The sequence below is a fragment of the Haliotis asinina genome, chromosome 9, assembly GCF_037392515.1.
Source record: "Haliotis asinina isolate JCU_RB_2024 chromosome 9, JCU_Hal_asi_v2, whole genome shotgun sequence".
In the NCBI taxonomy this organism is placed as follows: Eukaryota; Metazoa; Mollusca; class Gastropoda; order Lepetellida; family Haliotidae; genus Haliotis; species Haliotis asinina.
In genome coordinates, this window is record NC_090288.1 from 41,059,714 (window position 1) to 41,083,782 (window position 24,069).

General features: G+C 37.2%; 1 protein-coding gene across 10 annotated transcripts in view; it reads left to right on the forward strand.

The window, feature by feature from the left end:
- The window catches only part of LOC137297056 (muscle calcium channel subunit alpha-1-like), a 121,235-nt gene that overhangs the window by 38,651 nt on the left and 58,515 nt on the right, over positions 1 to 24,069 (forward strand). For all 10 annotated transcript variants that reach the window (XM_067829017.1, XM_067829016.1, XM_067829018.1 and 7 more), the window contains exons 3-7: positions 7,014 to 7,119; positions 7,389 to 7,528; positions 21,461 to 21,567; positions 22,889 to 23,041; positions 23,642 to 23,838. In XM_067829017.1, the coding sequence (XP_067685118.1) occupies positions 7,014 to 7,119; positions 7,389 to 7,528; positions 21,461 to 21,567; positions 22,889 to 23,041; positions 23,642 to 23,838 (703 nt within the window). The remainder of the gene's footprint in view (positions 1 to 7,013; positions 7,120 to 7,388; positions 7,529 to 21,460; positions 21,568 to 22,888; positions 23,042 to 23,641; positions 23,839 to 24,069) is intronic.

Below are 24,069 nucleotides of genomic sequence, written 5' to 3' on the forward strand. Positions count from 1 at the left end.
TGGTAGAAACAAGCCTGAGCAGTCTTGTAGAGGGCTTGGCTTAATTAGGGGATATCTTCAAATAACATGGACAATGTGATATGTTAGACTTTGTTGTGCAATGGCTAAATCAGAAGACAATAAGGCCGTTGTGTCAAACCATACCAAAGTCAATGTTGTTCTTTCCACATGACAAGGTTGTTTTCCTTGTCTATCGCCATCAGTTCTGGTAAAAGTCTGTGGGGATATAGGGATGTTTCATAATTGGACAGAAAATTCATGCCTTTCAAATTTGTCTACAATCACCTCTGACAATTCATATTTGGTAGATGTGTTTTTTTCACATTCCTGCTAATTTGTCAAGTGTTGAGTAATGAAGCACTTAAATTCATCAAATGTTTCAGAAAATTTGTCAATAATGAGTGAAAATTCATCCGAAAAATGGAATTGTTTTAATAAAAACTACAAAGCATGTAATTGAGAGCTGGTGTTGATTTGAGGAATCAGTATTTCTCATCATTATGTTAAATGGTTAACATGTTTTGTTAATTAAGGACAGTCTGGCCTGACATAGTGAGTTAAAACTGCTGTGAATAATGTTTTGTATTGATTGTCTTCAAGGAAAGATGCTACAATCTGTGTGAAACATTTTGTGAACATAGTGAGTGAGTGAATTTTGTTTTATGCCACTTTTAGCTGTATTCCAGCAATATAATGTCAGGGAGATACCAGAAATGGGTTTCACACATTGTACTCATGTGGGAATGGAACACAGGTCTTTGGCTTGACAAGCAAGCTCTTTACCCACTAGGCTACCCCACTGCCCTTATAAACAGTATGAGATAGCCTCAGTTGTCCTGTGTTTTACAAGAACCACCCTTTACCCATTCACCAACATAGCTTCTTTTGGAACACAATTGTAAGAATGTGAAACTTTACATAGCTATGAAATCAGGTAGGATCATTATCAAGAGAGTGAGTAAGTAAGTAGGGTTTTATGCCACTTTTAACAATATTCCATTTGGGGACACCAGAAATGGGCATCACATATTGTACCCATGTGGGGAATTGATCCCGGGTCTTCAGAGTGATGAACGAATGCTTTTACCTTTAGACTACCCCACCACCCCCATTATGAAGACAAAGAGATGGCGATATTGCTTTCAAACCATTTCTGAGTTTATCATTTGTCATAATATCACAACAGAATGGAAATATGGATGGATTGAGAATAACATAAGATGAAGATTTGCGTTGAGCTGGCTCTGAATTATTTTCCTGTCTATTCCAGTTCTGGAGTGAAAACTTTTGATTTTTTTTTGTGTGAGGCAACTCCCATGACATGTGTTTGGGGCAGACTGGTCCCTGCCTGGAATGCACACATCTCTCTAGTTGTTTGGAACATCCTATCTGGCATACACACATCTCAGTAGTTGTTTGGAAACAAGCGTATGCAGATCCCGCAATCTGGATATACAATTACCTTCCATATTGCGCAAGAATCTCTCCCAATCCTTGGTCAATGGACTTGCCTAATTTTATTTTCTTATGAGTCACAAGATGTTGGGTTTGAAATACCAATGCTACCAATGAAGTGTGATAGATGCAGGTTTTATCTATGTCATTTGGATAGACAGGGGTTTTGTTTATTCTTTTTTTGTGTGTTTTTTTTTTAATATTTCTATTTGGATAGACATTTGCACAAATGTTTTGAAATTTAGTTTCCGAAAGGAATCAAATGTTGATTGTCACATCAATTTACGACATTGCACAAGATGTTCACATTGTCATGTTCGCTTGAGAGCAATCAGTTTAAAAAAAATAAGGTTAAGTTGTGATTTATTTGTTTGAGAACAGCAATAACATTCCAGCTACACAACTAAAAACAGTGGATACTGAAATAAGGTCATTGCCGATAACTGCTTGAAATACTTCCTCTCTCACCCACCCACCAGCACACCCAATCCACTCACTCACTTATACACTCACCCACCTACCCCCCAACATACCCAGTCAGTTCACCCACTCTTATATTCAGTCAGTCAAACTCAGACTGACCATGATTCACAATCAATACATACAGTCAATATATCCACTAGCTCAGTGAGTGAGTGAGTCAGTCAGTCAGTCAAACTTAGATGGAACATGATTCACAATCAATACATACAGTCAATATATCCACTAGCTCAGTCAGTCAGTCAGTCAGTCAGTCAGTCAGTCAGTCAGTCAGTCAGTCAGTCAAACTTAGATTGAACATGATTCACAATCAATACATACAGTCAATATATCCACTAACTCAGTCATTTAGTCAGTCAGTCAGTCAGTCAGTCAGTCAGTCAGTCAGTCAGTCAGTCAGTCAGTCAGTCAAACTTAGATTGAACATGATTCACAATCAATACACCCAATCAATAAACCTGCTTGCTCAATTAATCAGTCAGATTGAACATTACTCGCAGAAGGGAACATCTTACCCATTGCAAATACCATTCCATCTGTCTCTATATTTTTATTGATATAAGACACCAACTTACAAAACACATTTTGCAATACATCAGTACATCATTAAATCCATGGAACAACTGATAAGACTCAAGACCTTGTAGTGACGTAGACGCTATGTATCACTCAACCAGATAATCATAATGAGAATCAGATTTCTAATCACATCCATGGTTTTTACGGAGACCTACTGTAGAAAGTGAGGTATGCTATAACCCGACTTGAACTCATAACCACCTGTTAATAAAACTTGGTGAACTCTTAACACTGAATGATGAAGAATATTTAATGTGTCTTAGTGAACCCTATTAAGTAGAACTACTGAATTCCTCATTAAAGCTTCCTGTTGGAAAGCAGCTTCAGGTTCAAGTATTGAGACGCAGTTCCATGGGTACAGATTCTATTCAACACCTATTTGATTTCCATGCATGAATGACTGAAGGAGAGTTTTAACAAACCAGCGCAACACATTCTTTATGTTGTACTTGGTACAAGTTAAAAGGCAGAGAAAATGAAGGCTGTTGATGTGTAGTGTACTAATTGGAACTTTTTGTCGTTCATCCTTGGGATATTGAAAAAACTGATTGATGTCTTTATTGACTATGTTTGAACTCATTTTGAATGTGACATATGGAACCTGTGTCATTTATGTACAAGTGTTTCCATATTTTGTGTTGAAAAAGCATGGCACAAACTCTAGCTTTTGTCAGCACTCATCTGAAATTAAGACAGATATATCAGGTACTGCCAGAAACATTAGTCACATTCCATAGTTTGATATGTGAATTCTTAGCACATATATTTTTGTTATTTCTCTCAGTTTTGATTTTAAAATTTTCTGTTTTGTTTCCTTTTTCACATGGTCCTAAAGCAATTTTGTAAATGCCCCACTTTATGGAAATTTATGCTGTTGAAGTGAGCTACAGTACCATGGCAATTTTTTTATATTTGTGAAGAAAACTTAAAACATAAGCCAAATTTTGTGTCAGCCAAATGTTCAGAAGCGTCGGTTTACTACCATAAATAAAGGATCTTGGAAATCAATGAAATGAAAATTGTAAATCAAAATGTTGCACAGTATCATGGAAATTTCAAAACGGATAATCCTCCAATGAAGGCAAACGTCTTCTTTGTGGCACCATGCATGGGCAAGTTGACATTGCTATATCTGGAATATTGTTCCAGGAGTGACTTTCAAAACATTGTCAGAATGTTTTTGGAGAAGGGTATTTTGTGCCTGTCAATGGTATAAGATGTATTTAAGTCAGTTGGCAGCCAAAAATGTTTCCCAAAATATTCAGTTGAAACTGGCAATGAGATGACATTACGGTATGCTTTTCACTCAGTGTTACTTGTGTGTCCTCCCTCCATGAAAGCAAATGTAAAATCATTGTCTCAGCCAACATGTTCTGGATGGTTGAAAGCTTAAGGAACAACAGAACAGTTTTTCTTACAAAGTAGAATATGACTTTTTGAGATGATTTGTTTGACGGTCATGGAAATTTCTGTGTGGTTTATGTGTTCAAATGTTTTACCCACGTAATAATATTTTAAGTTTCTGCATGAGTTTTAAGTTGCATGAGAATAATCACGTTGGTTTAAGATGGCGTCTGGGGCATGCTGCCATTATAGTTTTGACACAAGATGTACCAGTGACTGAATCCCTCCAACATTTAGAAGGAGTTCTGGAAACCAAATCTACATCCACACCTATGTTGGCCCAGTGTTCCCCGACTGGTGAAGAATGCCACACATTCCATCCACACATACCTGCACACAAGCTCCCCAGTTGCAGAGTCTGACTAGAAAGAGTTCCTCCAAGCCTTTTGCTTCAGTTGATCAGTCACAGCCACCAGCCTGCAGTCTGATTGTTTTCACATGGGGGTTCCCTGCCATTGTCTCTTTCACAGATCTACCTTATGTAGAACTGTTGCGCCTTGCACAAATAGGCCATGACCTGTTCCAGGATGGGAGGATTACAGTTGGGTTGTTTATGGTGGCATATCTATTTGGTATTCTGTGAGTGAGTGAGTGAGTGAAGGAGAAGGATTTCAGCAATATTCAGACATATTATGTCAGAGATAAGTTTCATACATTGTACCCATGCTGACTGTGGATCCAGGTCTTGATAATTATTTTTGAGAGCAATAAATAAGTTTATTTATGATTATGAGAAACTCGATTGACTTTACTCAAGAATGGACCCGTGAAGATCTGGGGTAGAATAGGTCTTTAGCAAACCATACTTCACTAAAGGCAAATATGTTTGCAACTAACGGGAACGAGAGGTCAGTCTTGCTTGTTCTTGACTTGGTTGTCACAGGTTATCAGTTCTCAGCTGTGCAGATTGATGCTCATGCTGTTGATCACTGGATTGTCTGGTCCAGACTCGATTGTTTACAGACTGCCAACATGTTGCTGGAATATTGCTTGAATATTTAAAACTAAAGTCTCACTCACTCACTGATGTCAATATAAACACAGACCATATACCTGTATACATAAACTTGAACACAACTATTCCATCTACAAGTGCTGAAATAAATGGCGTGATAGAAATATTCTGTAAATTTTGGTCTGCATGTTTACTGAAAATGACACTGAAATATGTTAGTAATATAAAGAATGACTTGTATCCCACACTTACCCTATAATATCATAATAGGACATTTATATGGCACACATAACCATCCAACTATTCCTTGCTCAAGCCGATGGTATTTGTTTCCCTCAATCATTGGATGCCTGTCTCAGCATCACATCGTATTATCTATCTCAACTCCCTGGGGAGTATAAAATTTGTGCTGCCACTAGGCGCATTGAGTTTATTGTGGCCCTCTCATCCTAACAATGAACATTGCTGAATGTGGCGTAAAACTAAACTCACTCACTCACTTAGGAATGTTTGTTTATGTTTCCAAAAGCAGAAAGGTATAGTCAACCTCACCCACTATACCTACTGCATTGTTAATAGTAGAATGGTTTGGGTTTGTGTAGCATTACTTTGTTGTCTCTCAGGGATTTAAAAATCCCATCGCCTGAGGTCCGTTACAAGTCAGTTTTCATTTCAGGCAATCAGATAATGGTATCTTACTTGTCTGTGGGCTACTAGATAAATTCTATTTGTGGTTTCAAATTGCAAATAAACTAGGATTATATTTCATATCTGCTCAAAATGTAGTTGTTATGTTTTGGAATGATAATAAAGTAGAGTTATCTTTCTTTGCTATTTATTACTTTGATAATTTATGCCATAAAATCAGGGCAAGTGGAACATTGGGAAGCACAAGTTACTTTCTTAAAGTCATTGCCCTGTGGCAAATGGCTTTTGAAAACCATTTTGAACCCCTATCTCTGATTTTGACATTTATTGTTGACATGTTTTTGTGTGTTTACATGTTGTGTTTAACCTCATATAGGGGGTGACATTTGTCAAGCTGTGGAGAATTCATATGACATACAACAACACACAACATATACATTGTAAGAGAGAGATGTGTCATGTTAGTGAGATCTTTAAAAATTACCAGGAACCACTACCAGTGATAGGCCACCATATTGTTTCTTTCATCGAGTTATTTATTCAGGCTAACTGATATTCTGTGTAAATTACAGTGTCCAGCTTTACTTCACTTATGACATTTTATATGTTTACATTCAGCAGTGATTCCAAAGTATTATGTTTCAGGTACTAAATCCACTCAAGAGACAGCAAAAAATATTGAATATTGTCGTTCTACTTGCATGGTGGTTATTTAATGTACTGATAAAATATGATGTTTCTGTAATTAATGGAATGTCCAGCCCCAAACATCTGGCATTTAAGGAGTTTACAAAGTGAGTAAGAAATGTTTTTCCAGTCCTTCCAATCTGCAGATTTCCTTCTACTTTCATTGTGCTGTTGATGAAAGTAAAATGATATTTCTAGAGGTAATACCATCTTTACAAATGAGAAGTTACATCATGCATTCACAGAAAAGTATTTATGGTTTTGGAAGTGTGAATTAGTTTTTGTAGTCCTGTGTGTCCACTACAAAGATGGATGAAAGAACTGGCGGACCTGACAATCACCAATGGATCAAGGAATTAGTGTATTTTGTCTGGAACTGTCGACTGAACTGATGTTCGGGCCCAAACCCCAAATCAACAATGCTTTACTTTTTATGATGAAGTGCTGAAACATACAATTACGATATGGGATTGCTGTTTGATTAGAAATGACCAACTTTTGTCGGTATCTACATGATGCCATTCTATTGCAATTACTTAACTGTTGACATCCTACATTTTTCCCAATCCTTTTGTGTGGTACCAAGTTAGCTTGTTGAGATTCACTACCATCAGGATGATATGTGATGTGTGCACTTTGTATTGGTTTGTTGTGTGTTTTCAGGAGAAAAAGTTTATTAGCACTCATCATGAACAATAGCGAGGTTTTTGAAGCTGCATAAGGCATTAATCTCCTACATTTTCATTCTTGCAGGTTTAATGTTGTCATGTTCAAATTGAGAAATATTTGCCTTAACACTAATCACAGCCTTCGAGTATTTGATTCTGATCACCATCTTTGCCAACTGCATTGCACTGGCAGTGTACACGCCGTTCCCCAAGTCCGATTCCAACGAAGTCAATGCAGCATTGGTATGTATTTTCACCAAAATCAATATTTTAAACATTTAAAACAATAAAAAACAGTACATTAAATTAGGGATGATGATGATGATGATGATGATGATGATGATGATGATGATGATGAAGCCCATTTCTGGTGTCCCCTGCTGTGATATCGTTGATAAAAGCAGCGTGAAACTAAACTCACTCATTAGCAGTTGCAGTCATGTTTCAAGATCAGTGTTCATGTATTTTATTAATGCCATTGATACATTTAGTGTTCTTTTTTTTATTTTCAGGAAAAGATAGAGTATGTGTTCATTGTGATATTTACACTGGAAGCTGTTCTCAAGATAATAGCATATGGCTTTGTTCTTCATGCTGGTGCTTATCTACGAAACGGATGGAATATCTTAGATTTTATCATAGTTGTTATAGGGTGAGTATGAGCTTTAACTTTTTTAGACCTATCAAGATTTGGGTTAGAATTGAATTTCAGTATCCCATTGGATGGTCAGGCTCACTGTTTTATTGTGCCTTGACGACAGGTTTTTATAATGTATACATATGTCATTTCAGTATCAAAATGTTCTCGTCACGATATGGCTGAAATATTGCCGATGTGACGTTAAATATTAACTTACTCACTCACTCTGGCTCACTGACTTAGTTGACACATGTCATCGTACCCGAGTTGTGTAGATCGATGCTCATACTGTTGATTACTGGATCATCTGGTTTAGACATTATTATTTACAGACCGCCGCCATATAGCTGGAATATTGCTGAGTATGTGTAACACTAAACTTACTCATGCTGATTGAAAAACATTTACAGTTACATTCAGAAAATATTTAGTGATCAACTATAGAAATTCAACACAATCACAAACATTTCATGAAATTCAGATTGACTACTGTCAGTACTCAAAGATAGCAATATTTGTACTTCGTACTAAAGAACATAGGCATTATGCATGGCTGAAAGGCATTAGCAATCGCAGTTGTGTGGAGTTTCCTGCCTTGGACATGACAGGATTGTATGGTCAGGAATTCTCACTCTCAAGTTTTGTCTTAACCAAGAATTACCCTTGCTGACAAGTTTCCTCCCACAATATGTATTTCAATATATAATCTTCTTGCACTGTTTTACCTCATTTTAACATTTTTCTTTCATCTACAAGACATGAAGTCTTGAAACTTTGCTGGAAAGATTTAAAATTTTGAATCTCTGGAACATTTAAAAAATTGTGTCCCAAGCTTAAACATATGAAATATACTGAAATGTCTTTGTGGCAATGGAGATTGATCTTCTTTTGGTGTGTTGAATAACATGTAAGTTTTCTTTCTCCCTAGGTTTTGGTATCTGTAGCAATTGCATAGTATTTTTCAAGAGAGTGAGAGGATAGTGTGATATATCATACTCATTGTACATAAAAAGTATTATAACTTTATTATACCCTCTTGAACAAAACTGATTAAGATTCTGTTCACAAACTGTGTTTAAAATTTCTATCAATGAAAGTTTTGTTACTTCAATGGAAAGTGTTAAGAAGACTGAACATTCCTTTAGTAACTGATGTAGCAGTAAGATGGTAGCATTGATTCAATCTAGTGGAAGTACTTTTGACAGAAGTGTGTAATTTGGTCTTCACAGCATGCAGAGTACTCATGTAATCTAGTAATATATTGACTTTTTTATTACACAAGCAAAGAGATGGGGTGTAAATCACCAAGTTAATCAATCTCTGTGCAATCAGCTGATTGGCTGAATGCAGTGATTGAAATATATTCATTTCCTGACAAACTGAGGCTCTGTATGAGTGTGAAAGCACTTTCTGAAGTTTTGGTGAAATGAAAACAATGTTGCTCTGAAGATAGATCAAATAGTAGGACTTTTAAGAGACACTAATTCTTTAGCCTGGCATTTTCATCTGACTTATTTCAGCATGTTGTTTGTGTGCTGGTCAGCTTTGGTTATATCCTGAAGGGTTTCATATATCTGTGTCAGCAGCCTTGACCTTGCAGCAAAATGGCTGCCAGTCTCAATGGAGTATGCTACATCTCCAACATGTAAGGATTAAGATGAAGTACTTGTTGATCCTTTTAGTGCCCTTGCATGTTGATTTAATACCATGTAATGACATTTGGGTACCATTCAGTGAGTCAAGCTGTCAAAATCTCATCTTATTCGTCAGCAGCCATGAAGTAGTGACAAGTAATAATGAAGAACTTAGTTTTCCATTCCCCCTCTGTAGGGTGTGTGGAAAATTATTGAGTCTAGATTGTAAGAAAATAACCATGTTTTAGGCAGCTGTGGTTTTAATGTCAAAATTACACCCCGATGAACACAAATGCCAAGTGATTAAGTGACCAATAATGACTATGAGGCAGTAGCCCATGTGGAGCCACATGCACTCATCAATACTTTTTACAAGATGAGTGATTGGAGTAGGTCAAGGGTCAGGAGGGCAGATTCTGGCTAATTGTAAGCTTTGTGTATTGTGGAATATTAACAGAATCAGGCCAGTGGTTAGGATAAGGGAAGAAAAGCCCTATGGGATTGAGTAATCAGCACAAGGACCTAAACTGATCAAGGATCATAAGCTGGAAGAATCAGCCGTGGAGGTTTGGTCCGAAACCAGGCTATCTCTCATCTGCGTGATATCTCTCTCATGGAATAATTGCTTTTGTCACAAGTTTCAAGGAGTTATTGAGATAATAAATTCATACTTCTCTCAGGGGTGTATGTAGCTGTAATGATTTTTCTGTAGTGGTGGTGGATGGTATAATCTTCACATGGAGTTAAGCTACCTGTTTGTAAATTGTTTCTGGGAGGCAGACTCCTGGCCTGTAAGTGATGAATGTGTTTTGTTGAAGTCAGCAGACATGCATAATTACATAAACAATGACCAGCCCTGACTTCCTGATCAGATCAGGCTCAATTATACAAAAGGTAGATTTGGGCAAGTGATTTCACCAGGGATAGCATGAAGGAGTAGGATTTATGTGCCGTTTGCGGAGCAATGACAAGTTGGTTAGAATATTACTTCAGAGACAACACCTTCAACAGTTGAGGATGAATGAGCCCTGGAATGAATACATTCCACAGCTGTAGCCAACCAAACATGGACGTTCTTTAGCCATTCTGACTGAATACATTCCACAGCTGTAGCCAACTGAACATGGACCTTCTTTAGCTATTCTGACTAAATACATTCCACAGCTGTAGCCAACCGAACATGGACCTTCTTTAGCCATTCCGACTCAATACATTCCACAGCTGTAACCAACCAAATATGGGCCTTCTTTAGCCATTTTGACTGAAAGATATGGCCTCGGGTCATCAATCCTCTTGTGGACGCAGATATGTCTGGATAGTTTGGCCAAAAATACAGAAACCTGTTGTTAATATTTTACACACTGATTTTGGAATGTCAGAGTTTCAAGCTTTCTAGTCTCTTTCAATGTGACTCTCTCTAAACATTACCTGCTCTAATTCAATAGTCTCGAAATAGACTAAGAGCTTATTTTTAATGCAATATTCTACCCTCGTCCATTTTCATCCTATAAACCCATACTCAGTTCAAAGCATTTTGCTACAGTTTGGTACACAAATAATTTTGTCAGCTTACTAGACCAAAACAGTTCCAGTATTTAGACCAGTGGCTGATGTAGAGAGTGGTATGGCCAAATCATGGCTATCATGATCCCGCTGCCTACCTCAGCAGTCAAAACACTTTGTAGGTAAGATCCCAGTGTTCCTTACCACAGTTTGAAAGAATTATATTTTCCAAAAAAGAAGTATCACTATATTTGGGGACTGTATGTGTGTCGTTGGTGCCTTACATCATGGACAGCATATGAGGAAAGCATTCAGCAAGTCATAAGCTGTGTTACTGCCGAGTAAGCATATTTAGTGTCAGACTGCCAAGTCTCACTCTGCTGCAGATAGATAGCCCTTTTATCTATCTGTATCCAGTAATCAGTCACAGGGTGCTGGAGAGTATTTGGGTGGAAAATCTGATTTGTATGTATCATAACACACAAGCACTTTAGGGGAAATCACAAGGAGGATGTGATGAACTCATTTGTGAATGGGTTGAACAGAAAAAATGAATTGGTAGGGAGGGAGATGAAGCCATTTTTGGATAGTGTCATTAAATCTGCCGTCTGCTTTGTCTCTAAGACATCAGAGAATAAACTAAGTTTGAATCAAACTCGAGTCAAGACTGTTTGTGGAAGTCAAGATTGATTGGTATTAAATATTGCTACAGGATCCAGAGACATTAAGGGAAAATGTGACAATTTATTGCATTTCTTTGGAAATGTTGAGTAGATATGTTTTACTTTTTCTTTCTTGCAAAATGGAATATCCCTACTTTTTGTAATGTTATATATATCTTTAAATAAGGTACCATTATTACTAATGAGGTTCATATTTTTCATACAATGCCCCGGGGCAAAATATCACTTTGTCATGGTAACATGACGTCATGAACAATGCCATGATGTCACGTTTTTTCTGTGATGTTGCGTTGTACATGTGGCAACGATGGGTAGCCAGCCCATGTTTGAAAGTAGATTTGGGTTCATTTTCCTCAATTTAACGACTTTGGTAATAAGCAGAATATTATATTCATGCCTATAACTATGTTCACAACACTCGTGTCTAAATATCAGCGTAAGACCAACATTTAGACCGTCGTGTTGTAAACATAGTGTGACATGGGCACTCACATAATATCGTCTTTGTAAGACCCTTGTAAATTCCGTATTTCCTGATGCTATGTATATATTTTGAACTAAGGTACGTATATTTCTTGTACTAAGTGTTAGTCTCCAGGCAGTTGTGTGTGTCCTACACCTCTCCCTCCAAATTCAAGCCATAAAGATGTCTGTGTTATCCACTGGTTAGTTACCAGTGTTCAAATGCATCTAATTATCTCTTACAAACAGCAGCATCTTTGGCAGTGACTTGGTTGATGGTGAACTACATTGGAGATCAAGAAATGCTGGTTTTGCAATAATGTAGTGTGTTCCATGTCTTCAGACACACTTTTAAATGAAAACATGCGATACAGAAAATTGTTTGCAAAAATTCAAGAACCTTTGGGAAATCAGAAAATTTGAACATATCTTAAAAGTCAGAGGGAATCAAAAGAACTGCATGACTTTAAGGTCTCCACAACAATATGCATGACACTACTTCCCCAAGGAATGCAACAGATTGTAAAGTCAGTTATAGCTATGAGCTTGTTACAGATCCAGGGCTCATCCTCCAGTTGTATTGTGTTCGGCCATTATTAATGGCCTTCGTATAATGTCACCTAAAACTCTATTGACTTTTCCTCGGTGATTATTTATTCCAATAATCAAATTAATGACAACAGAAAGGACTGAAATAGTATTTCTTGGATGGCCTGATGAAAATCTGGCTTACGACTAATGGTCTCTAATCAGAGTATATGATATTGTTATTATAGCTAGTGGTACTGTTACTATCATTGCCACTCTGGATATCAGTGTTCAGTGGGATAATAGTAGTAAACATCTGTTGTGCGATAAAAGTGCTGCACTTGGTGTTAAGTGAAGCAATATTTCTAACTTGACAGGCAATCTAAATATACTATCTGCTTGAAGGCTGTAAACATAAATGTCAAAAGGTGTAAGTTCCTTGTGACTGGCTGTCCGCACATTCACACAGGTGTTAGTGCTGAAGGTGTTCTGTGCATCATATCAAAATGTGCGTAAATCATTAAAGGAATGCAACAGTTGCTGTTATAGAAACACTTTTTGCACATATACTCAACTGTTATATAAGCATAAAACAGTTTCATGCAGTATGCCATTAGCCATTAGTGCTTGTGTACCAAGATGCTGTATTCCAAACTGCATAAGTAAATAAGGAATTGATTGTTTCAAGTAATAAGGTTAAATCATGTAGCTCGTATGACACACAGAAATTACTCACACATTTGTAGGTTAATGACTGAAAGTAATTAAGCTTGTAAGCGTCAATAATGACAGTACTGCATAAGTGAAAGTGAATGAAATAAAAAATACCCAATCTTCAGTCCAAAGGAACAGGAATGATGATTATTTTACTGATCAGTTTTATAAGGAAATTTACTTTGTGCAGTGTGTGTTTTGATGATCGGATGCTTTCACTTCAGAAACTAGTTTCCCTTGAGCGAGTTCTTGGTTATGGTGGGTTTAGAACAGCTTTAAGTGAAGCAAAGTGAGTTGGCTATAGTGGGTTTAGAAAAGCCCAAAATGAAGCAGGCCTCATACATTTATATCTTAGTGGAAACCACCTTCTATAGGTATAACGTTCTTAGGGTAAACTAGGATTTACACCCATGATCCTAGGTTCCTAACAGTGCATGCCCAAGGGACACTACTTTGCACAGTGAATTTCAGTGCAGATGATGGGTCCATTTATGATCATCAGTGTCTTTAAAGGCAGATCTACATGTTGCTTCTGCTGAACAACAATCTCAGGACAGCCCATTATGGAACATGTCAAAAGAATGTTTTGATTGTCCAGCAGAACTTACACAGGCCACAGAAAGTCTTTCTCTTCAAATGTTGGAGAGGGAGTCATGAAATCTGCCATACAGTCTTAAAATGTCGTTTGGGATATGCTGACTTAACCTTTTCGAGGTTGCTTGATTGAAAACACTTTCTGACTGTAACTTTCCAGATTTGGTAGGCGATACTCTGATTGGTCAGATGAAAGGTCAGTTTCACATGACCTCAAATGGGATGTCCTCAGGTTTCTAATTAGTGGTAGCAGAAGTCAGTTGTCATTTTTACTGAGTTTGCCATGCCCCTTCACTTCAGAAGGTTAGAATGACAGAGGAAAATTAAACACTGAAGGATGGAATTTACAATTTTATTGAAAAAGTGAATGTTATCGATATTGGAGCATTGATAGAGAGGGATAAGCACAGAGGAAGTCTTCTAACATTACATTTAGTTCAACATCCAAAATTATCATGCTCAATTCAGCTCCGAAAATAGCATGATTGGTTCACTGCCGCTTTATCCAAAGGTACGTTGCATCACTTCAGCTTTCCTCACATGTTACAACCAGCCCCTCTGATATGACTGAGATATTAAACGCAGTGATGTACCCAAAGTCAGTCACTAACTTAATTTATCACAAAAATAGCACTGTGATTCATTCTGTTGCAAGCACTCAGGTTACAATTTTGCACGGCAAATATCATATGTTGAAATGATCCAGTGTCGTAGTGAAGAAGCCCAAAGTAGCGCAACTACTGTTGGTGCCAGGAAATCAATCTTAATCAAGTTTTGAAATTTCCCCCAGAAAACAGAATGTATCACTTATGCAATTAGAACCTAGGGGACACGTGACTGTTCCCTCTATGGAACAGAGAGAACGGATCCACGACCATGTGACTGCCATGAACAGGGTCTCACAGGTACTTGCAAAACTTCTCAAAGACATATTGATTAATTGGTAGAAGCACTGAGGGGGAAAGAGTGATGACAATTTAAAGAGAATATGAACAATTTTAAAAGAGCAAGGTTATCTTTTTTTCAGATTCTTAAATATCAAGGATCACTGAGGAGTGGAAATGAAATTTTCGGATGTAAATATTGATCACAGAATGTTTTGTGTATTTTAAATTGGTATGGATATGTGATGTGTGATTATGTGAATAAAGGAAATGACTCATTCATAATTTCTAATTAGATGAGCACATATTCTCAAGAAAACACTCTTAATAATGTCAGCACTAGTTCCTGTAAGTAAGAAATGCTTTCTTAAATAAGCCTGAATATGATATAGATAGAGCTTCTTTAATGGGAAATAGATTAGCCTGAACTCTGAAGACAAACAGACACACACAATCCTGAAAACAGACACTTACCTAAAGAGAGACACAGTCCTGAAAGCAAACATACACTTTCCTGAAGACAGACAGAATTCTAGAGACAGACAGTCAGACACAGTCCTGAAGACAAATACTTTCCTGAAGACTGACACACACAGTCCTGAAGACAGACAGATACTGTCCTGAAGGCAAACATGACAGAAAGACAGACAGCTACTTTCATGGGAAATAGAACCGTGAACCCTAAAGACAAACAGACACACACAATCCTGAAAACAGACACACACTTTCCTAAAGACAGACAGACTGTCCTGAAGGCAAACAGACACTTTCCTGAAGACAGACAGAATTCTAGAGACAGACAGTCAGACACAGTCCTGAAGACAAATACTTTCCTGAAGACTGACACACACAGTCCTGAAGACAGACAGATACTGTCCTGAAGGCAAACATGACAGAAAGACAGACAGCTACTTTCATGGGAAATAGAACCGTGAACCCTAAAGACAAACAGGCACACACAATCCTGCAGACAGACACACATTTTCCTAAAGACAGACAGACTGTCCTGAAGGCAAACAGACACTTTCCTGAAGACAGACAGAATTCTAGAGACAGACAGTCAGACACAGTCCTGAAGACAAATACTTTCCTGAAGACTGACACACACAGTCCTGAAGATAGACAGATACTGTCCTGAAGGCAAACATGACAGAAAGACAGACAGCTGCTTTCATGGGAAATAGAACCGTGAACCCTAAAGACAAACAGACACACACAATCCTGCAGACAGACACACACTTTCCTAAAGACAGACAGACTGTCCTGAAGGCAGACACTTTCTTGAAGATAGACAGAGTCCTTAAGACAGACAGATAACGTCCTGAAGGCAAACATGTGACAGAAAGATAAACAACTCGTAAAAAGAAACAGCCAAGAGGCTGTCACTAAGGAAGACAAAAATTCAAAGACTGACAGGCAATCCCATGAATACAGACAATCCAAAGATAAACCCACTACTGAAGACGTACTGCTGAAAGACAGATGGAAATAGTTGCAAAACTGCTGGTGCTGTTACTCACTCACTCACTCTCTCCAAAGATACAGTCACTCCTGAAGGTAGACACTCAAAGACAGACAAACATGATCATTAGGACAAACATTATGCAAAGACAGATATACCCACAAGGACGAACAGTTTGAAGACAGACAGGTATACTCTAGCAGACAAAAAACCTGAGCACAGGACAGGACAAGGAGGGAAAAAACCTTCAAAGACAGAAATGTTAAGTAAATACAGTTTACACAAACAGAAAAGATTGATAACAGAGACAGATAAGACAGATGAACAGACAAGCAATAGAGACCCAAGCACCTAACACCTGCACACAGTGTTCCCAATTCCTCTCATTAAGATAGCTAATGCTGAAGCATTGCACCTCAAGCGCAGTGGTTCTGTGAAAGATTTCCAAGTGCTTGAATCTCCTCCCATTCAGGGAAGACATTCCACACTCAGGAGAATACTTTCAACGCACAAGCAAAAAGTTCATTGAGTTTGAACAACTTTCAAAGAAAATATTGTCTTCACCTGTTTGCTGTGAGGCATAATCTCTACTGGCAGCCATTTTGAAAGCTCATCTGTGCACAGACATTTTAAGGATGTTGACACACTCAGTGGGCATTTGAAAAATATATTTGCTCACACGTCAAACCCAAACCCATCCCTTCACAGTTCTTGAACTTAATCCTCATTTTGCAGGGAAAGTTTCATTTTTGTCAGTCATAGAATGCTGCTGGATATATATTCCTTGCTTGTTACGGATTAAGCATGCACACTTACAGTGCATATAAGATGTTTTAGAGGCAGCAGGGTCTCAAGTATTACTGTCTGATAGCTTTGATTGTTCTGACCAACTAAAGCAGTTGTTGATGGAATGAGCAAGACTAGTCTGTCTTACAGTCTCTGAACCACATTATTTCCCCTACTGCCTTGTCCTCTCTGCATTGCTAAGCCCTAAATGAAGCAAGTCTAGATTTCCCCAGGTTCTGTATCTCTGGTGTTCGTTGGACTCCTTTTAAATGGGTTTGTTACAATCAAAATTATATATTCTGAGATTAAGAGTCAGTCTAGGGTGAGATCTATGATGTCTTGATATGAACAAGGACAAAATATCAAGCTGATCCCTCTCTCTCGGACCACTGTGAGTTTACGGAAGTCACCTCAGTCACGTTATAATGGGTTCATTGTGATCCATTTTGATGGAAATTACCACTTGTGGCCTAGCTCTGGTCACCTAAAGAGTTACATTTGTCATGAACCCCAGAGAGCTGAAATTATCAAAATGGCCAAGTGCAGTGGATTGGATTCCTAATAGTTACATACGACAATCTTACCTCCTTGGTTATCTTGACTTGATGTTTACTTCCCACAATCACACTTCTTATTGCTTAAACAGGCTTAGTGAGACAGTATTTCTTTCAGTTTTGTTTATAAACATAAAGGGAAGCTGTGAGACTTATTCACTGTTTGTGTACATGGATAGGTTGACTAATACTTTGTTTCCACATATACATAGTTGTCATGGTAATAATTAACCCATTTAAGTTGGAAAGCCCGAGTGAGATGGGAGGAAATCTAAACTTAATTCATTCAGGTCTAAATTGTATTGAGGGTAAGACAGTTTGGAAAATAATGGGTAATGTGGTTCAGTGGTGCAAGACACAGTAATGGATTGGCAGTTAACCGATGATTTGAGGAATAAGAGTTGATTTGTATGAAAATATGGATTATAAATCTTTTCGAAAAAGGGTAGAATATTTCATCAAGAAATAGGACTCCTGACTACATCACTTGTAAAGAATTTACAAAGTGGTCAAATGTAACATATCAAATGTTGGATTAGACTTTCAGTACAGCTTCGTGTACATTTGGGGGTTGAGCCGGGCACCTAGTTGCCAGCACTGAAATATAGTACTAGAATCTGTACTTCACTGATAAAGAGTTATCCCAAATATATAGGTTACCTCAGAAGCAGATATTCTTCAGTTGTATAAAGTGAGATCCCGGATATCTGGCCCCGATTTCTCAAAACATGTTTTGACGTAAGTTTTGAGTTTTTACTCAAATGTGAATAAACACAGGAAAAGTCATTTCCCAGAATGAACTGAAGTCAATATTAAAATGCAAGCAGAGTAGACTATTTGAGTTTGGTGGATAGATAAATTATGTATGTATTTCTTTTTTTTTTTACTTTAAAATACTGTTGAGTTAAAATTCAGCTGTTTATTTTGTCAAACTCAGTTTGAAATTTGAGTAAAAACTGACATAAGTTTCAAGAAATCGGGGCCAGGACACATTTATTTTCGCCTGAAATGTCTGGGTAACTGAATATCCAGATATCTTGCTTTCGGTCATCCAGGCTTCGTTGTTGAAATGGTAGCAAGCATACACTTTCAGCTGGAAATCACTTACAAAAAACGTGAATTTTTATTTGATAATTACAAATCACTCAGTGTCAGATAGGCCTACTGATCACCACCTATACGCTCCTGATTGGTCATTAATCCAGATTAGCTGACCTCGTCTCATGTCAAACATATAGAACACTCACGCTTCACTTCACATGTTCGGCAGAAGATCAAAACTTTGTGTAGATAAGTGATTAAATTTTGTGTTGATTTGGCTGGTTCATTTCTAAAATTTACCGTCCAGAAACGGAAACTGAATATCCATCATAGAAAGTCACTTTTATGATGCAAGAGTTGTTTCATTATGGGTTTTGACCAGATAGTAGGAGATTTATGTTTCTGGATACTTGGGGATCAAGTTTCCAGGGTCTCAAAGTATCATTAATGGCAGTTGCCACAACTTAGAATTCTCTAGTTCTGTGTTATCCACTGTACTGCTGGAGCTCTCCAACCATGAACATGTTCTTTACCTAGAAATTAGAAATTACAAATCAGCATTTGTTTCATGTGTCTAATGGCACAGTTTGGAACCCACGATTCTCCAAGCCTGCATACATCTTCTGCCATGGGTTGGCTTTCACAGTGTTAATGAGTGATAGAATTGATGGATAAAGTGTTAACATTGTGAAAAATTAAGAATTACTATTATTGCCTATCAGTAGTTGTCTGTGCTTTAGTTCTGAGGTTGTAGTTCATGTCATTCATGTAAATGAAAGTTCTGAGAATGTAACTGAATAGTGAAAACATCCGTCAATGGAGATCTTAGATGTATAATACAGACATTGAAGCCAGTGAGTAATATTCTGCACGTGTTTCCAAGAGATAGTGTGTATATTTTTTTTGTCTCACATGGTAAAACACTGACGTGGGCGTAGGTGTACGTAAGCTTTATCGGGCTTCTTGTCTGCAGATTTGCACTGAGACACCCTCCTGGAGGGACTTGGCTGCTAGTCAACGCCTATCTCCAATAAATTAACTAATCATAACAGACTCGACAATTCACAACATTCTTCCATATTTTGGGAGTTGTTAGACCTAGAATCTTCATGATGTAATTAGAACTGAAAACCTTTAATTACTTATGTAGATATGTTTGTTTATGTATTTAGAAAGCATTCCTATCATGAGGTTGTATTTATAGCAGAATAACATGGCTGCATGCCTACTGTGAAGTTGAAAACTTTTGCAATTGAGTGAGTTTTAAAGTAAATTTAGAACTGTTTTAATGTACCACAGGTGGCCACACAAGATACAGGGTAACAGACTGTGCCCTATTAATCAAACCAAATATAACAAACATTTGTTTACTCGGTGGATTTTGTTTAACGCCAACACGATCACTTGTCGTGTGTCTGACCAACAAGTTCTTTTAGCCCTCTTTGATGAAAATGCCCTGAACTTCTAGAGTGGGAGGGATTGGATTAACGCCAAACTGAATGGTATTTCAGTCGTATCATGGCATGTCAGTTCTGTTTGAGTGGAAATTAGAATGAGATGAAGTTCTTAGATGTGTACCACCCTAGTGATAACCCCAAGCATGGGTATAGTTCTGACAAACTCAGAAACTTAATTCACGAAGAAGGTTTCATTTGAATCACTGGTTTTGGGTATGCAGTGATATAAGGGGAAGCAGCTCTACACAGCAAGTTATGAATAATCAGATACCCTCTTGTAAATCTTGGGATCAGATACATCTATGAAGTCTGACGTTTTTTCAAGACAGTGTTATGAAGAAATCTTGCACCTTCAACAAACAAACAGATATTCATTCTTCACATTCAAACATCATTTCTTTAGAGCGTTGACACCATCAACCCATTTCACTACATGCGTGATAAAGAAAAATATATTGACCTTCAGAGGGTTTAAAACAATACGTTTTGATCAGGCTAATCTAAAATCCTCGCAAATGTGAAAAGGTTCACTTGGGGGAATGAAGTCAAAGATTCTCCTGACTTCAGTACTAGGCAGTAAAAAGTTCATTTAAATATGACCATTTCTCATGAATTAATGAATAATATATAACATAGATGATGTCCTATTTTGGCATTTGAGAACTGGCCACAGTCCCATTTCTCTCATCTGTTTCCACCTTAGCCAATGGATGTCACTCGTCACATGACCAGTAGTTATTGAATGATAAATGGGCCATCGCCATACAGTGTAACTGTCTAAGTCCAACCTTTCTGTTATGTGAAGCTCTGAACTCATCGGCTGAATAATTCAGGACAACTCCGATCTCTTCATATCAAATTATCAGACAACCTTGGGGATTAGAAAGCTGAATTCTTTAGCGAACAGATTCTACTGTCATTATCCTGGTGTTAGAAATTAAGGTCATATTTGGAACCTACAATTGTATACACAATGCATTGCTATTAATGTTTTAGTGAGACATTTGATGGTTGTAATGTAGACGCAAGAATTTACATTTTTCTTAGAACCCATCAAATACATCATTTGATACTGGGGAAAATAAATGACCACAGACCAAAGAGTGAGTGAGTGAGTGAGTGAGTTTTACACCACTTTTAACAATATTCCAGCTATATCACAGCGGGGGACACCAGAAAATGGGCTTCACACATTGTACGCATGTGGGGAATCGAACCAGGGTCTTCGGCATGACGAGCGAACGCTTTAACCACTAAGCTAACCCACCGCCCCACAGGCCAAAGAACTTACTGCAATTTGATGAACAAAAAATGACTGATGTGACTTATAATGTTTTCACTTGGCCTAATCACACAAGTATATGTCAAAGCTTTTGTTAGTAGTGTGCCCTGTAATTTGGCAAACCTTTTACTCAAGGCTGTCCACACAAATTACTTACTACGCCTCTTTCCATTATAGCACACTATGATGTTATTTCATTAAAACACACACATGACTTACGGCTGTATTTTGATGTATTCAAATAACAACATCACATTTTGATAATAATAGCTGCATGAGCATATCAGATGAGCAACAGAACCTCATGGGTTAGTTTGTCAATTCTCACTTACATTCATTGTTGTTTTTCTTTTGTTTCAGTATTATAAGTCAGATCCTTTCCGAGATAAATAGCAAAGGGTTTGATGTGAAAGCTCTACGAGCCTTCAGGGTTTTGAGGCCATTGCGGCTAGTATCCAGAGCTCCAAGTACGTATAGTGTTATATGTGTTCACTTTTAGCTCAGCTGATTGTTAGTCAAATGGGCTTAAATGTCTGTTCTGTTGTGTGATGTAGACATCTCATCAGAAAACACTTGGACAAAGAAGCTGATCACTCCCCAATGATGCATAACAATGATGCAACCAAATTTGTTCAAGATGGCCACCATGGCATCCATATTGAAAACCTTTATTTGACCTGGCTACAACATTCTCTCATGGTGCATTTTCTCATACTAAATTCATTGTCTACTCAAAGAAACCTAAATTTTATTATTTATTTTATTTTGATTCAATATACAGTGATGTCAAGCCATTTTTTAAAAAATGTCAGTGACCATTACTAAGAAAAAAATGTAAAAATAAATGTACATTGGACAAAATAGTTTAGCATTTTATGACTAATGTTTGTTCAGTGTTTCAGTAAGTAAATACATCATTATTCAAAATTTCAAAATTTGCATATATCCCAAAATGTTTTTATCCAGTATATACTGGTACATCTGTTGTTATTTTGCTGTGTTTTTCTGTAATATTTTATTCTTGACATATATGTAATCCAACAAAATGATGAAAGTGCAATTTAAGGTGAAGCAGTCTTACAAGTCAGATCAGGCTTTAATGTCATTGTCAGAAATTGTGAAAAGATGGCAAAGATTGCCTTTGTACAATACCTCATTTAATTGATAGTAAGGCCAGACCAGTTTTATTTCTTGTTTGACAGATTTGTGTCCCCAGAATACCTGAAGGCAGGAGGAAAAAAATAATAAAATTACCAAAGTAAAGTTCCTTCCAAATATTAAAAATGAAAACATTAGCATTTTATGTTTTTAGCGGCAATTATTTTAAATTTTTTTTTATTTTTGTGCTCCAAAAAAATACAACCAGACCAGAATACCTGAAGGCAGGAGGAAAAAAATAATAAAATCGCCAAAATAATGTTCCTTCCAAAAGTTGAAAATGAAAATGTTAGCATTTTATGTTTTTAACTCCTAATATTTTTTTTATTTTTTTTTTCGTGCTTGAAAAAAATACAACCAGACCAGTAAAACAAGAAGTAAAATTAGTCTGGCCTAATAATGAATTTACTAACATAATGTTATTTAATGTCATTTTCACTCAGTCAGGAGAATTTTGTTTCTTATTATTTGGATACTTGGAACTCCCAAATGACTTTTACACAGACATGATTTCAACACATCTAGAAGAAATGGCGCAGGATAAGTGACACATGACTTTTAATTGTACTGTTGATGTTGGTATATGTTGGAACTGATATAATGCTAACCATGGATTTTTTTGTTTTTCAGGTTTACAAGTAGTGTTGAATTCTATCCTCCGAGCAATGGTGCCTTTGTTACACATAGCACTGTTAGTTATCTTTGTAATCATCATTTACGCTATCATTGGACTAGAACTTTTCTCAGGGAAGTTACATGATACCTGTTTTTATACAAATCCATGTAAGTATGATTTTGTTTACTTATTTATTCAGTTTAATTATCCTACTTCAGCCTGTTACATTGTGGGCCTTGACAAATCTATTTTAGTGTTGTTGTGAATGAGATTAGTTTTATGCTGCTTTTAGCAGTAGTGCAGCAGTATTGCAGTGGGGTACAGCAGGAATGGGCTTCACACATTGTACATATATGGAGAATCGAACCTGGGACTTCAGTGTGATGGGCAAACACTTTAACCACTGGGCTACTTTGATATTAAAGTATTGAAGATAGTGCAAAGAAAACTCTATGGAAGTGGTCCCAGGATCTGTTGATTATTAGTTTGAATCCAAGATTACAATGTATTGTTTGTCAGCTCCATTCCTGAGGGCGTCACCAAAGTGTAAAATTATTTTGTGGCTTTTCTGCCCAGATTATGCTGACTGACACAGATGACATATCTGAAACACTGTTTAAGACATTCAGTAAATACATTTAGAGTTGCCCACACATCAACAATGGAGTTTTAGTAGCATCTTTTTCCAATGGATGTCACTTTCTGCAATCTATGAGTCTAAACTTTGTAAAATTTGAATAACACTTCTCCTTTTTCTTACTTTGCAGTAAGAGAAGCTTTAGAAGATCCTCACCCATGTGGAAGGGGATTTGACTGTAAAACCGTAGCCAATGGATCCGAGTGTAGGAAGGATTCGTGGATAGGGCCAAATGATGGCATTACGAACTTTGATAACTTTGGTTTAGCCATGCTTACAGTGTTCCAGTGCATAACCAATGAAGGATGGACAGATGTTTTGTATGATGTGAGTATTGTAGCTAGTGGTGTTGCAACCATGATGTCAGTCACTGACTGGCGTGATTTTGTTGGAGATAAACTTCAGATTATTTCATATGACAATATTGTATGTTGGCTATATCACACATGGTATGAGATTGTCTTGATAATAGTCCATATTTCTTTTGTTGATATACTATTAAATCTGATTGGAAATGCTAGTATTGTTATGGTGTTCAGAGCATTATGGGTTGTGTTG